This window comes from Melospiza georgiana, chromosome 29 (genome assembly GCF_028018845.1).
Source record: "Melospiza georgiana isolate bMelGeo1 chromosome 29, bMelGeo1.pri, whole genome shotgun sequence".
In the NCBI taxonomy this organism is placed as follows: domain Eukaryota; kingdom Metazoa; phylum Chordata; class Aves; order Passeriformes; family Passerellidae; genus Melospiza; species Melospiza georgiana.
The window spans coordinates 4,073,060-4,089,055 of NC_080458.1; the positions used below are offsets into that span (position 1 = coordinate 4,073,060).

At 50.9% G+C, this 15,996-nt stretch overlaps 2 protein-coding genes across 2 annotated transcripts; both read right to left on the bottom strand.

Moving 5' to 3' along the window:
- Positions 1–993: 993 nt before the first annotated feature.
- LOC131094412 (keratin, type II cytoskeletal 6C-like) lies at positions 994–6,025 on the bottom strand. Its single transcript, XM_058042006.1, has 9 exons — positions 5,414–6,025; positions 4,575–4,789; positions 4,319–4,379; positions 3,916–4,011; positions 3,611–3,775; positions 2,595–2,720; positions 2,123–2,343; positions 1,703–1,737; positions 994–1,598 (listed from the first exon to the last, which is right to left on the bottom strand). The coding sequence occupies exons 1-9, from the start codon at positions 6,023–6,025 to the stop codon at positions 1,261–1,263; spliced, it is 1,869 nt and encodes a 622-aa protein (XP_057897989.1). The 3' UTR covers positions 994–1,260.
- A 4,835-nt stretch (positions 6,026–10,860) lies between these two features.
- On the bottom strand, positions 10,861–15,699 carry LOC131094407 (keratin, type II cytoskeletal 4-like). The gene is made up of 9 exons (XM_058041999.1): positions 15,196–15,699; positions 14,264–14,481; positions 13,117–13,177; positions 12,654–12,749; positions 12,398–12,562; positions 12,049–12,174; positions 11,458–11,678; positions 11,216–11,250; positions 10,861–11,114 (listed from the first exon to the last, which is right to left on the bottom strand). The coding sequence occupies exons 1-9, from the start codon at positions 15,697–15,699 to the stop codon at positions 10,861–10,863; spliced, it is 1,680 nt and encodes a 559-aa protein (XP_057897982.1).
- Positions 15,700–15,996: the final 297 nt, after the last annotated feature.

A 15,996-nucleotide genomic window follows, 5' to 3' on the forward strand; every position in this document is an offset into this window, starting at 1 on the left:
CATGGCTCATCCTGGGGCAGATGAGTTTGTGGCTGACTGCAGCCAGTGGCAGGTGCCTCACCAACATCCTGATCCATATTCACCTGCCCTCCCGCCACTGCACACGGCAACAGTGGTGCCATCTCCTTCACCTAAAGCAGGTCAAAGTCTCCTGCACCTGGAGATGATCCCAAAGGAACCTTAGAAGGAGCAACTTAATTTCTTTGGTTGGTCCCAGGGGTGCAACACTTTCCGTCTAGTGGAAGGTATCCCTGTTCATGGCAGGGGGTTGGAATTAAATTATCTTTATGGTCCCTTCCAATCCAAACCATTCCATTATTCAATGATTCCAGGTCTCCAGCCTGGGGTCTTATTTCTCATTGTTCAGCAGAAGGATCCAGACCTCCACCATTGCAGATAAGGGCTTGTGCCTCCAGGGGAGAGTCAAGAACATCATCTGAGCTTGGGCACCTGCCCTGATCCATGCCCACCACTGATCTGCTCCCTCAAAACATAGGGACAGGCAGGGGGAAAACGCCCTCTCCCACCCTGCCCAGAGCAGCTCCCAAAGCAACAACACAACAATCGTGAATATTCTCTGCAATTTATTGGGAATGGAAACATCTCAAGGAAGGAGGGCAGCCCACAGAGGAGGGGGGGAGGTGGGGACACTGCGCTGTGTCATGGGAGCTGGGCGCTGAAGGACAGTTTTGTTCTCCTTAGGAATAGTCCAGGAGTGTGTGCGGTGTCGCAGGTGTCACTGAGAGCCGGAACTAGGGGAATGGAAGCTGTAGCTCCAGGGAAGGTGTGCTGGCAGCATGCCTGGGGTTCCCAAGCTGCCCAGAAGCTCCACCCTGGGCCAGCTCCTCCCTCCAGCCGCCGCCTGAGATGCCCCCTCCCCAAGGGATGAGTCCCACTTGCCTCACACCCACCCTGACCCCAAAGGCCTGCAAAGGGAACAGCAGGATGGACACACACAGAAGCACCCCAGGGACACAGAACAGGAGGAGGGAGGAGGAAAGAGGAGTTTTATACACATTTGCCAAAAGAAATGTACAACACAGCAAGGAAGGCAGAGCAGCCCCTCCTGCCGGGCAGCTCCTGGTGCCAGCACACCCATGGCATCACCACCAAACCACTGGGTGGGACCAGGATCTGGGAGAAGCTGGGTGGGAGGGACACAGTTCATCCCATTGCATGACACCAGAGCTGGGCTTCAGGAGGCTGGGCTGCTGCCAGGGGGAGAGAGGAGGTGCTTCTTTCCTTGTCAACCTTCGGGGCTCAGAATCTCACTCCCGAAGATTTGACCGAGGTGGTGGTGACGCATCTCCGCACGGAGGAGGATCCCCCGCCAGAGCCGCACATCCTTCCGCTTCCAGAGGAGAAGCCACCGGAGTACATTCCTCCCCCCATCCCACAGCTGCCGCCCATGCTGCCTCCTCCAAAGCTGCTGCCTCCTCCGCAGATGCCGCCTCCTCCCATTCCTCCTCCCATGCCGCTGCCGCCTCCGAATCCTCCTCCCATGCCGCTGCCTCCGAATCCTCCTCCCATGCCGCTGCCTCCGAATCCTCCTCCCATGCCTCCTCTGCCTCCAGAGACAGTTGTCCTGCCTACCACAGCTGGAAGAGAAGCACAGGTTATGTTCCCGTTCCCCAGTTGCAAGCTCTGTCTCTGATAAAACAGTCTGATGCTTTTTCTGAAGGACCCCGGGGCAGATACTTACAGACATTGACGTTGGCCATGCTGTCGTTGCAGAGCCTGTGAAGGAAATTGGACATTTTAATTACCCAATAAAAGAGAGGTTGTAAAAACTTTAAACTGTGTTTTGATTGTCCAATCATTTTCCCGGTTCACCCTCGTAAACCACTTTGGAATCACTAAAAGACTGGAGGACGGAAGAGGTTGGAAATTCCTCTTTACAATGAGGTTTCTCCAGATTTGAGATCCATTAAAAATTCACCAGTGGCAGAGATGGGGCAGCAGCTCTGCCACCGCTAGGGAGACAGTTAAGGGTCCTGACCCCCAGAATATCCCACAAAGTATCAAGCACAGCATTTACCCTTTAGCCCAAAGAATTGGTTTGGGATTTCATTTAATATTCCAGGTGTAGATCACAGCACCCAATGAGAGCTCAGTTGTTTACCTGTTCTCCTCTCCCTCCAGCAGCTTCCTGTACATGGCGATCTCAACGTCCAGTGCAATCTTGACATTCAGCAGCTCCTGGTACTCCTTCAACAGGCGAGCCAGCTCCTCCTTGTCCTTCTGCAGGGCACTCTCCAGCTCTTCCAGCTTCAACCTGGCATCTTTGAGAGCCATCTCCCCCCTCTCCTCAGCCTCAGCAATGGCTGCCTGCAGCTGTTGATTCTGGGGAGCACAACGGGAGCTTTCTCAGACCTCATTTTGTCCCTAATGATCAGTCCTCAGACTCCCCAAGAGGAGAAATCCAGAGGCAAATAAATATATGCATGAAGTGAACTTGGGGTGACAGAAGGTTTCCGCCCCACTCATGGTCTTTTGTGATGCAACCTGCTGCCATCTTCCCCTGAGACACCAACCAGCCCCTTCCTTTCTTCATGTCCTCAAATCTCATCCCTGAGACATCAACCAATCCCTACCTGCTTCTTCACGTTCTCAATCTCAGCCCGCAGCCTCTGGACATTCCTGGTCAGCTCCTGGATCTCAATCTTGGTGTTGCGGAGGCTGTCCCCGTGCCGGCCGGCCGTGCTCTGGAGCTGCTCGTACTGGTGGCACCAAGACAGATCGACCCATCAGTGACACATTCCTGGTGCCCCAGGGAGATTTGTCCCCAGGTTCAAGGCTCAGGTGACACTATGAGGACCCGCTGCACTGACGATGGATGCCCAGCTCAGTGGTCAAGGTGGCTCTGGGACTCAGTCATGGGGTTTGAGCTTTGAAATGGATCTTAGTGACACTATAAAGCATCTCTTTGCTTCTGAAAAGTCACTTGGGCTGGAATTTTCTCATTAAGGTGCATTTTGGGTGATTTTTATCCAGAGGTGCCTTAAGTTTTACTGTTCATGTTATCCAGATTCTGTACTGCATTAGTATATAACTCTGAACTTCATATAAAGTGTTAGCAAGTTCTACTCACAGTTTAGTGAGACAAAACAATCTTTTTCCAGCCCAAAAGCCAAGCTTCAGGCCCAAAAAGCAAAAATAACAGCAAATTGAGCACAGTCTGGAGGGATGGGACTTCATAATCTGAAGCTGTAATTGGACAATTAACCTCAGTATGTAAATGGACCAAAACCTATAGAAGTGTGAGCCCTTGTCCATCTTGGGTCCACCTTGGTAGCCCTGGCTGGCTCTTGTACTGACCAAGGTGTATCATTTGAAGGCCTTTTTAATAAATCCCTACTTTATTCCTTTAACACTGCCTGGCCTCTGTTCTAGGCAGCCTCCCAAGGCATCAGTTTGTGCCACACACCTCGGTGAGTTTGGGACGCATTGGAAACAGTGAGTCAGATCCCTCAAAAGCGGTTCAATCCCTCTGGACGTTCCTTGCGCCACAAGCTCCAGCCCCGTTAGCTTGAAAAGATGCCTCACCCAGACATAAATTATTGTAAATCACCCAGCCACACCCAGGAGTCTCGACTGCTCCCTGACTCACCTGGCTCTGGTACCAGGCCTCGGCCTCAGCCCGGCTGCTCTGGGCAATCTGCTCGTACTGGCGCCGGACCTCCTCGATGATGCTGTCCAGGTCCAGGTGCCGGTTGTTGTCCATGGACACCACCACGGACAGGTCCCGGCTGATCGTCTGCATCTGAGACAGCTCCTGCAACCAAGACATGAGTCAGAGGCACCATCTCAAGCCTAAATCCACCCAGACACAGACACCCCGTCCAACCTCAGTGTCCTTGGCCACCACACACCTGATGAAAATTTCTGCCCCCCAGGAGAAGAGAGAGCTCCTACCTCCTCGTAGATGCACCTCAGGAAGTTGATTTCATCTGTCAGAGCTCCCACCCTGGCTTCCAGCTCGACTTTGGTCATGTAGGCACTGTCCACATCCTAAAGGAAAGATCCCACAGAAAATAAACTTTTTCCTCTTGGGAATCCTTCAGGCCTGTGGGAATCGCCATTTGTGCTGAGTTTGATGTTATTCACTGGGACATCATTATGCTTATATATAATTCAGTAACCATATATGTAAATAATTAAAAGTAAATAGTGTTATGGTGTCATCCACTTATGCAAATTGACTATAAGGGATTCTGGATATCAGCTGGGACATCTTAAAAACTCCACAATTCCCATTCAAGCACAGGTAAAGCTGTGGGAAATATTGAGGGATTATTTTGTGATTCCCGTGACTCACCTTCTTCAGCACCACAAACTCGTTCTCAGCTGTCGTGCGCCGGTTGATCTCTTCCTCATACCTATGGAGATGAAAAGTGCAAATTGTATTCCTGGACTTTCCTGCCTAAGGCCATTAGAAACAAATTAAAAGGGAAAAAATCACTAAATTAAAATATTTGGGCTGAAAAACTATCTCCACTATCACCATAAAAAGCAGTGTGGGAAAATTAAAGTGACCAAAAGGCTGCTTGAGCTGCTCCTGGCTCCGCACTCACTTGGTTTTGTAATCCTCGACGTACTGCTGCATGTTCTGCAGCTCCGATTCCAGCTGGCCCCGCTGCGCCAGGATTGATTCCAGCTGCCTCCGCAGGTTCTGGATGTAGTTCTCAAAGATGACATCCAGGTTCTTCCTGGGCCCCGACGGCCCTTGCTGCTGGAGCAGCTCCCACTTGGTGGAGAGCACCTTGTTCTGCTGCTCCAGGAATCGGACCTACAGCCAAGACATGGAGGACCCACCATCACACAGGAACAGCTCCCACCAAAACATCGCTTGCATCACTCACAAAGATTTGTATGGAGATCAGAGAACCAATTAACTCTGGTTTTTTAAACTTTCTGTTGGTGCCTAAGTTGCAAAATCAGGAAAAGAAGGAAATTTTTAATATTTTTCTACTCAAAGGAGTTTTTACACATTGCCCTTACTCCAAGTCTGTCCCCATCACAGGTAGTGTGGAAATCTGATATCCAGCCTAGATTTAAAAGCCTGGAGATTTGAAAGAGAAAAATATATAAATTAATACTTCAATGGGAGGTTGTTTGGGCAGAGAGTGGTGGAGGAGGGAGAATCTGTGCCCGAAACCTGCGGAGGTTGAAGGTGTTGAACCTGCTTGAGAGCGTAAGCTCAGAGTAGAGCTTGGTGCAACAGGACAGATGAAAGCCCTGGAGACATGGCTTTGATCTTGTGTGGAGGAGAGATTCCCATCTCTTCCCTTAATGAAAAGGCTCTGCTCAAGTTTCTCTGCCTTCTGGGATTTAGCTCCAGAAGGACATTTCTGCGCAACTGTAAAGTTCCTCCTAATTTAGGCCTTAATCAGGCACAATCCCCCCCTCTCACCTTGTCAATGAAGGAGGCAAACTGGTTGTTCAGGGTCTTGATCTGCTCCTTCTCCTGGTTTTTAACTTGCTGGATCTGGGGATCAATCTCAACGTGGACCGGGCGCAGGAGGGTCGTGTCAATCTGCACTGGCTGGATCCCAGGGCCACCTCTCCCAGGTCCACCCATGCCAAAGCCTGGGCCACTAAAGCCACCCATTCCTCCACCACCCATTCCACCACCAAAGCCACCCATCCCACCACCAAAGCCACCCATTCCTCCTCCACCCATTCCTCCAAAGCCACACATTCCTCCTCCTCCTCCTCCACCCAGTCCACCCCCAAAGCTGCTGAGACCCCCGTAGCTCCCGCCAAAGCCGCCCATCCTGCCGCCGTACCCGCCACCGTAGCACCCGCCCATGGAAATCCTGGCGCTGCCCCCCATGTTGTGGAGGCTCCGGCTGCCGAAGCCCCCGCAGCGGCCTCCACCTCCGAATCCCCTGGACACAGAGTACGAGCTGTAGCTGCTCCTGCTCCGGCCGCCGCCTCCAAAGCCGCCGCCAACTGCAGAGCAGGAGCTAAAGCCCCTTCTGCTCCCCCCTCCGAAGCTCCTGCAGACAGACTGACGAGACATGGCTGGTTATCCTCAAAAGAGCCAAGAATGGAGAAGCTGAGGAACTCGACGGGGTTGTGGGTGAGGAGGTGGGTGGAAGAAGGGAAGTCAGTCCCTCTGGCTGGAGGGCAGCGGACGCTCCCTTTTATGTGTTTTTGGAGGTGGGCTGGGTCTGCATGGGCGTGAAGGAGGAGACAGGTCTTGTCTTCATCAGCGTGGCGTGGCTAAAGATTTCCATCTCCAATTTGCCAAACATTGACCCTACCCAGAAACACACCCTCTAATGCAGGAGAAAAGGCAAAAAATATCCAAATTGGGCACCCAGCACTCCACGACTAAGGAATCCTACACTTTGTGGAGCAGCAAGAGCCTCCCTGGGATATACTAGGCATTTTTTTTCCATCTTTTATCCACTGGGGTTGTTTCCCTGCTTGTATTTATCTTTAAATCTCTCACTCCAAAGCCCCATTGCAAGCAGGCATTGCAGTTCATGCCAAGTTGTAGCCCGGCTTTCACAATTCCCAAAACACACCTAAGTTACACCCTCAGCCTTCTTTTTACTTGGAAAATTGCCTTTGGCTTGGAGAATTGAGTTTCTCAATCTACCGCCAGAGCTCAGCAAATTGCATTTTGATGAGGCTCTGCACCTTTTTGATAAATAAAACCTCACCGGTGACGAGACGCCGGTGCTGGCACTGGAAATTCATTTATTGTTGGACTAAAGCATGTCCCACTGTCTTCATGCCAAGATAATCTCAGCGCTGGTGAGGAAATACCCTATCCGGGAAACCTGTGTAGGATTTTCTGAAAACTTCAGGACCATGAGGAGACACCAGGCACCGGCTGCCATGGTGGGACGTGCAGAAAGATGGAGGGACAGCCCCAGTGCAGTGGGAGGAGGGATCCCAAACCTTGCTTCCCACATCACATGCCCTGGAACAATTTAAATGCAATTAATAGAGCTCAACTCCTTTATAGAGATGTGAAAATCCAGAGAGCACAGGGCTTGGAGGAATCACCATGCTTTTCAGATGTTTCACTTACTTTGGTGTTTGTATGTAAATATATCTTTGGCAGATGTGGATTTTAGAAAGGCAGGAGTTTGTCAGAATCATCCAGTTCAGATCCCCAACCGAGGGTGGATTCAGACTATGATCCTTCACAGAATTCCAGAATGGTTTGGGTTGAAAAGGAGCTTAAAGCCCATCTCATTCCACTTCCTGCCATGGGCAGGGACACCCACTATCCCAGGTGGCTCCAAGACCCTGTCCAACCTGGCCGTGGACATTTCCAGGCATTGGGCATGCACCACCCTTCACAGAATCATGGAGTGATTCAGGCTGACTCTGTAAGTCATTTAATCCAAAAATCCATCACAGATCCACCCTTTTGCCTTGCTTGCCAAGCAGCAATTAGTCTCATTTTCTTTTTTTATAGAAAAGATAGATTTTTTTTTTAATTACTTTTCAACATTTTAAAGCCACCTAGGCCATATTGAAGTCCAAACCCACAGCTCTGGAGACACCTAACTGTGCTGGCAGCCATGTGGTGCAGCTCTCAGAATTCTCACAGGACACATGTTAATTAAGAGCTTCTGGAAAATCCACACCAGCAACTTCTGGTATCATCAGATGTTTAAATACCTCTAAAAATATTGCCCAGACACCCATTTCCAAAAGTGCCTTGGGACCCGGATATGCAGCTAAACTGGCATTTCCACTGGAAAACATGACATTCCCTGTGTTTATCCCACCTCCAGGACCCGTGTGGGTCTGGAAGGACTCAAGGAGATGGATTAGGGGGGTAGATAAGACTAAGAAAAGTCAGGTAATCATAGAATTGTTAAGACTGGAAAAGACTTTCAAGATCTTCAAGTCTTACTTTTGAAAAAATATATAATATCAAAACCTCACTGCAAGAGCAAAGGAAGAGAGGGGTTGTGGGTTGGACAGAGGTTTTAATAGGCAATAAATAAAAAAAATTAGACAAGAAATCAATACACAGATAATAAAAATGGGGTCTGGGGCACTGCCTAGCCAAGACCCACCATCCTCAGTGTTATCAAACCTCTGGTTACGCTTTTCTGGGGGATTTTTGTTGGGATTTTTTTCTCCTTCTGTGGGCGGGATGACACGATCTGAAAGTTCTCCTGTTCCCAGGGGAAGAGAGTTCCCGAGTCAGCAAACGGCAGAGCCCCGAGCGCCCGTGGAGAGATAACGCAGAGCGTTGAGTCACGGCCCTGGCTCCAGCCAAGCTTAGGAAATCGAACTGGGATTTGGGTATTGATATCACCTCCCGGTTCAGACATGATGGGCAGAGTTGGAATGGCTTGGTGGGAAAAGAGTGGAAAGATCATCCCATCCTGCCCCTGCCATGGGCAGGGACTTCTTCCAGCAGACCTCACTCTCCCCAAGCCCCATCCAGCCTGGAGTTGGGCACTTCCAGGGATGCAGCAGGCACAGCTTTTCCAGAAAATCCATTCCAGGCCCTCACCACCCTCACAGGGAGGAATTCCTTACAGATATCCCATCTAGTCCTGCCCTCTTCCAGTTGGATGCCATCACCCCTTAGCCCACCATTTCAGGTCCTTTCCAAGTCCCTCTACAGCTCTCCTGGAACCCCCAGTGCAGGAAAATGACCTTCAGAGGTCACTTCCCACCCAAACTGTTCCATGTTGCTGTGAAAATACACAGGCCTTGAATAACTGAGAGGAAACCATGAAATCACAGAATCATGGAATGGTTTGGGCTGGAGAGGACCTTAAAGTTCATCTTGATCCATTCCCTGCCATGGGCAGGGACAAACCCTGATGAATCCAATCCTGTTTTCAGACCATAGAAACCATTGTCTCTCCTCCAGCCAGAGGCAGAAATTATATCACCTCTGTGTCCAGCCTGGGATAATTTTTCCCTAATTGCTGGTGCAATCCCAGGAACAAAAAGGGAGGGACTTGTAAGTATGTTTGTTGTAGCGACAGCCTTTGTGCTCCTGGAGAAGCCCTTTGGCTCTCCTCAGGCAGGAGTCACTGCTGGGAGCGACTTTGGATTGGGGTGACTCCGAGGGATTGGGGTGACTCCGAGGGAAGTCAGTGCCTTTTCAACAGCACTTCAGGTCACTTTTACAACTCCCTGAATGTTTAACCACCGCTCAAACCATGTCCCCACCCAAGCAGTGACAAGCCCGTGCTGGCAGCATTGTGACATTCCATTGTGACATTCCGCCTGTCACTGCTGGTACTGGATGTCTTCAGCCTTTACCAGCTCAGAATGGAACATGGGAGAAATGGGATGAGTCACCCCAAGCACAGGCTGTGGTTGGCCAGGGATGTGATTCAAGGTCTCCTGAGCAAGAGGTCAAACCACAGCAGGAGTTTGGGGATCAAAATTTACCCAAATTCTCTGCTTTTGGGGAGGGGTGTGGTTTGGTGGAGCATGGGGGGAAAGGTCTCTTCCCATGGTCTCAGTTACCTTTTGGAGATGCCTTAAGAGCAATCCATGGATCCTTGATGAGTGAAGACAGTAGGAAAAGCTGCAGGGCTGGGTCCAAAATAATGTACACCAAGGAATTAACTCCAAATTATTTGGAAGGGTGATGACTGTTCTTCCTTCTCCCACACCAACCATGGTAGGATGCTCCTAAAGTACCTGGAGTGTGCACAAAGAGTGTCCTGGGAGCTCCAGCTGTGGCACCCCAAGCTGGGGCCACCTCGGTAGACAGGATGGGCAGTTGTGTGGTCAGGCACAGTGGCCAGGGAGAGGTGGGATAGCTGGGGAACATCCCAAATTGCCTAACTCCAGCATGGAAAGGCTTTAGGAAGAGAAGAAGGAAGGGAAGAGTCTCCTAAAATCTACAGAGTCTGAAAGTCTGCTCAGACCTGGGGGGGACAATGGTGGAACAACAATCTCTGCCACGTCCGGGGATCCTGCAGGACACATAGGAGGATCCCGGGGCTGCCTCTTTCTCTCTGCTAGGAGTAGGCTCGTTCCCAGGGCTGTCACCAGACACCCCAACTGTGTCACTGTCATTTTGCACCCAACGTCCCTTCAGCCTCCCCGGTGAGACCCTCCTTGTTCTGCAAAACTCACAAACTCCCCACATTTTTGGAGACAGAGGGGCGAGAGGAGACCCGGTTGCCCCTTCACCTGAGTTCCTTTAAATTCGGTCTTCAAAGGGCAGGAGAAAGTCAGGAAATGTTTTCAGATCTCATCAGAAGATGAGACTTGTTACAACATGAAACTCTGGTTAGGGAGAAAACCACACCAAGTTTCTGCCTCTTATGTTTATTGGGGGATGGCACATGCCAAGGAGAAAGGCTTAAGCAAACACACGTGATTGTTCCCATGGTCCCAAGGAAAAGGTGAACCCTGAGTAAAAATAAACATTTTACAACAGCACGAGTGAAACTTCTGGGGGAGCAAACTAAAAAGTCAGTTGGGTGAGAAACATCTTCAGCCAAGGCACCAGGAGGAAATTCCTGTTTTGGAGCTCGAGCTGCGGCTGATGAGTGGCATTGATTAAAGTTGCACCACGGCTGGATCCAGCACAAGAGCCTGAGAGAAGCCAAGGCTCCCTGCACACTGGGAGCTGCGCTCGGATCCATCCCCGCTCCTGCCTGTGGTCGGGCACCGCTTGCTTGGAGGGTGCTGGGCTCATCCCAGCCAGGTTTGGGGCTCCCATGAATGGGCAGGTCCCGCTCCCAAAGGAGAGCTGGGCGCCTTGATGTCCAGCACAAGGGATTGAGCTGTTCTTGGCTGCTGTTGGGAATCTCAGTCCTTACCAGGTGGTCACTGGGGGGTCATCGTGCAGTTCGCTCCCTTTCTCCTCCGGCTGCCGCAGTCAGGGGGTTGATCCCTTTCCTATGCCCTCCTGGTGGGGCCACTGTTCTTCAGGATGGAGCCAGATCCCCCCACCACCACCGAGTTAGATCCCCCACCCAGGGAGCAAAATCCACCCCCAGAACCAAATCCACCCCCACCCAGGCTGAAGCATAAACCAGCACCGCCCGTGTTGCAGCTGCCTTTCCCGCTTCCAAAGCCAATTCCTCCTCCTCCTCCAAGGCACAGTCCGCTGCCATATCCACCTCCCACGGAGCTGCTGCCGCCCACCACGGCTGCAGAGAGGAACAAAAGGCACCAGGTTACCTCTGATGCCACAAAGAAGTTTGGGAGCACCAGTCCCAGCCCACCACACTCCTGTGGGAACAGTACTTACAGATGCTGACAGAGCTCTGGCATTCTCCAGACATCCTGCAAGGAAACGAGATGGAGTGTCAAATCCGGCCAGAGCATCTGGAGGGGTTCAACTCCACGAAGTCAGGATTGGTCCACTGACACAGCCACAGGACCATGGTCCACAGCTCATAACAACACCGTTAATGTTTATGAAGATGATGGTACACATTTTTCCCATTGACTGATCAGGATACACTGGAGTTCTTGCTGTATCCCACCCACCTGCACTCCTCGCCCTCCAGCAGCTTCCTGTAGGTCGCAATCTCCACGTCCAGGGCCAGTTTGACGTTCATGAGCTCCTGGTACTCCCGGAGCTGCCGGGCCATGTCAGCCTTGGCTTTCTGCAGGGCTGTCTCCAGCTCGGCCAGTTTATCCCTGGCATCCTTGAGAGCCACCTCCCCACGCTGCTCTGCATCCGCAATCGACGTCTGAATGGTCTCACACTGGAGGGCAAGGCATGGGGGGGATGAGTAGGGTGGGAGCAGCCAGTGAGAGATGCAGCCATAATCTCAGAGCAGAGAAACACGTAATGGTTTGGGTTGGACAGGACCTTGAAGATCATCTGGAGCATGCACAGGAACACCTTCCACTATCCCACGTTGCTCCAAGCCATGTCCTACCTGGCCTTGGACACTTCCATGGATGGAGCATCCATAACTTCTCTGGGCAACATGTGCCAGAGCCACTCTGGCTCAGCTATTCCCAGGTCCCTCCCACACCCAACAATTCCCACCACACATTTTTCCCTTCAGGGAAGTTTCAAAAGGCATGACCAAGAGGTCCTCCCCATTGCTCCAAAAACATAACCCCCACCTGCTTCTTCACACTGTCGATCTCAGCCCGGATCCTCTGGATCATGCGGTTGAGCTCTGAGATCTCGGTCTTGGTGTCCTTGAGGCTGTCTCCATGCTTGCCTGCGGTTACCTGCAGCTCCTCGTACTGGTGGGATGAAGCAGGAGGAGCATGTTGAGTCCATTGTAACCTCACAGCTGCTCCCACATCACCACAGGGAAACCAAGGAGAGCAAATCGGTGCCAGATCCACTCTGGATGGGCCAGCACCAGCAATGTTCCAGATCTTGCCATGGCCTGAGCTGCCACCAGTAGCAGCTCTCCCATCCTCTTGGACACTGGAGAGCCCCAGCAGAGTGTGCTACCCTCACCTTGCACCGGTACCAGGACTCAGCCTCCAGCCGGCTGCGGTTGGCAATCTCCTCGTACTGCGCCTTCACCTCGGCGATGATGCTGTCCAGGTCCAGGCTCCGGTTGTTGTCCATGGACAGCACCACCGAGGTGTCGGACACCGTCTTCTGCATCTGGGCCAGCTCCTGCAGGTGATGCCCAACCCGGATTTAGCCCTTCCAGAGCTTCCTTATGGTGCCACAACTCTCCCCCATCCCAGTGCCCCACAGTACTCACGGCCTCGTAAAGACACTTGAGGAAGTTGATCTCATCCGTCAGAGAATCCAGTTTACCCTGGAGTTCCACCTTGGCCATGTAGACTCCATCCACGTCCTGCAGCAGAGATGGGATGAGAAAACCAGCTCAGCACACACCAGTTAATCTAAAATTTCATGGAATCATGGAACAGTCTGAGTTGGAAGGAATTTAAATGCAATTCCACCTCCTTCCATGGACAGGGACACCTTCCACTCTCCCAGGCTGCTCCAAGTCCCGTCCAGCCTGGCCTGGGACACTTCCAGGAGTCAGGCAGCCACAGCTTCTCCCCACCCGCACAGGGAAGAATCCCTGTCCAATATCCCATCTATCCCTGTCCTCTGGCAGTGGGAAGCCATTCCCTGTGTCCTGTCACCCCAGGCCATTGTCCAAAGTCCCTCTCCAGCTCTCCTGGCGTCCTTTTAGGTGAAAGCAAGGACTTGACCTTCTTCAGGAGCACAAATTCATTCTCAGCCGCCGTCCTTTTGTTTATCTCTTCCTCGTACCTGTGGATGGGAAGGAGGGAGATGGAATCAGGCTGCTTGTTTTGGCTCCGGCTCAGGCTAATGAACATTGTTGGCCTCAGACTCATAAACCCAGCAAAAATAGATCTGCCATAAGGGAGATTTATGGACAGGGAATTGCACTTCGCCTTGGAATTGCACTTCGCCTTTCAGGACAAGCCCTGGCTCCTGCACTTCCAGCACCTGGGTGAGGAAAGCCTGGAAAGAGGAACTCTGGCTCTGCTAAAGGGAGTCGTGGTGCTTGCAGCCACTCCAAGCTCCTTCTACAAGATCCAAGAACCTTCAGCTCCTCACAGGTATCGTGGAATGGCCTGATTTGGAAGGGGCTTAGAGGGATCATCGAGTTCAGATCCTGATCCTGCCCAAGGCACCCCAGAATCCCAAATGCACTCAAATTTTCCAGATGCTTGTCTCCATATATAAAGTCAATTTTCACTCAGCAGCCTCTGGTAGATCCCAGGTCTTGTGGATTCCCATGATTCCCAGACTTCTTTGCCCAATGCTTTTTGTAATTCCTCAAGTGGATTCCTTTCTCCAGTCTTTGTTCTATTTTTTCAAACTGGACACATTTTATGTTCATATTTATAGACTAAAATAAATTATATATTATAATAACTAACAGCAGGAAATATTTATTTTTTTTACTTCTTGTCAGCCTCCCACAGAAACCAGAAACCCTCAAATCCTGAATGATATTATGTGAAAGAATCATGAGGAAACCCATAAGGAAATTAGAGCTGGGTTTAGCAACTCATTAATGAATTAAATCATAATGTCACTGATTCTTAAGGAATTCCTTCTTGAAGAAGACAAAAAGTGGAGGATCCTCCTTCAGGAAGAAACACAATTCAAGCAATATATTGAAAAAATCTGAGAAAAGTTGAGAAATACCTTGAAAAAGCACCACTTTTCATCCAAACTCACTTTTCCCAAAACATTTTAAATTTTCTAACCATCGGGGAAAAAAATCAATATTGATAATTATTATCAATATTTCTCCTTTTTTTCACTGTTTGAAGTGAGTTTTTCTCTCTGATTATTCACCACCAGACACCTCAAGCAACCTACTTTGTCTTGAAGTCCTCCACCATGTCCTGGAAGCTCTTCAGCTCTGTGTCCAGCTGGTGCTTCTCACTGGAGAGACAATCCAGCTGCTTCCTCAGCCCGCTGATGTAGGTCTCAAAGAAAGGGTCCAGGTTCCTGCCCCCCGTTCCTGCACCGCCCTGTTCCTGCAGCAGCTTCCACTTGGTCTCCAGGACTCGGTTCTGCTGCTCCAGGAACCGGACCTGAACAGGTGGGGAAAGAGTCAGATTCTCCCTTCAAAACCCCAACTTTTTATTGATTTTTTTTTTTCCCCCATGTGCTTTCCATATTTTATTCCCGTTTAATGTGTGATAACTCCCCAGTCCTACAGGACAGGTAGGACCACAGTGAATGGGGCGAGTGGGCAAAAGGGAGTCACGTCCCCTTCCCAATTTTGGAGCCTCTAAATAGAAGAAGCACAATGAACTTCATGGCTTTGGCATCTTCTTGTTCAAAATAGCCAAAAAAGTCCCAACACCTTCAAAATAGACCAAAACAGCCAAAAAGTCCAATTGTCTCCTTAAAAAAGCCTAAATCACTATGTATCCCATCTTCTCCTTAAAAAGAGTCCAAAACACCCCAAATCCCAACATCTCCATGAAAATATTTAAAAAAGAAAATTGCACCTCCTGCTTTAAAATAGTTCAAGTCACCTAAAGTCACATAATCTTCTTAAAAGAAGTCTAAAGCACCCAAAATCCCATTAAAAATAGCCCCAAACACCCAAAAAACTTCACCTGCTCCTTCAAAGTAGCCCAATGTTCCCCATAAAACAGCCCATTTTCCCCTTAAAAACAGCTCTGAACACCTTCAGTTTATGGTGATCTGGGCAACTGCAGCTCTGGGTGCCCCTGGATGAGCATCTCCTGGTCATTCCCACCCTCAAGAGCCCATCCTGGAGTGAAGCCCCTCCAAACCTTGTCGATGAAGGAGGCAAATTTGTCGTTGAGTTTCTTGATCTCCTCCCGCTCCTGTGTCCGAATCTTCTGGATCTCGGGGTCAATCTCGAGATTGAGGGGGTTCAGCAGGCTCTGGTTGATGGTCACCTCCCTGATGCCGCCCGGGGGGCATGGAGGGTAGCCTTGGCCCCCCATGCCACCGTCAAATCCTCCACCAAAGCCACTGCCAAGGCCTCCACCAAAGCCCCCTGCACCATAGCCACCCCCAAATCCTGCTCCGGCCCCAAAGCCGAAGCCTCCTTGGCCACCAAAGCCTCTGCAGGCACCAGCAGCCCCCCCAAATCCTCCCAAGGAGGTGCTTTTACTGCCCCCCAGGGAATAGAGGCTCCTGCTGCTGAAGCCGCCGGCAGCTCCCCGGCATCCTCCGCGGGGCATGGCGCCAAACGTGACCTTGCTCTTGCCCCCGAAGCACACAGAGCTGGAGCTGAACCCCTTGCCAAGAGCGCAGGACTGGCGAGACATGGTGAAGGGTCCCCAAAGTTCTGAGCACAAAGCTGAGGCTGGGGCTTGAGAGGCGAGAGAAGCCAAGTCTGTGGGAGCAGCTGCTGGGTGCCCCTTTTTATGGGCACAGGGAGTTGGTCGGTGCCAGGGGGGAGTGGAGATGTCACCTTTTGGGGATTGTTTCATTCTCTTCATTGTTTTCAGGTTTGAAAGGACGCCCTCCTCACTTTGGCACAACCATGACCTGCCTGCAAACACTCCCCAGAGTGCAAAGAAAAACAAAAGTATTGTTGGTGTTGGAGGCGAACTCCAAACCAA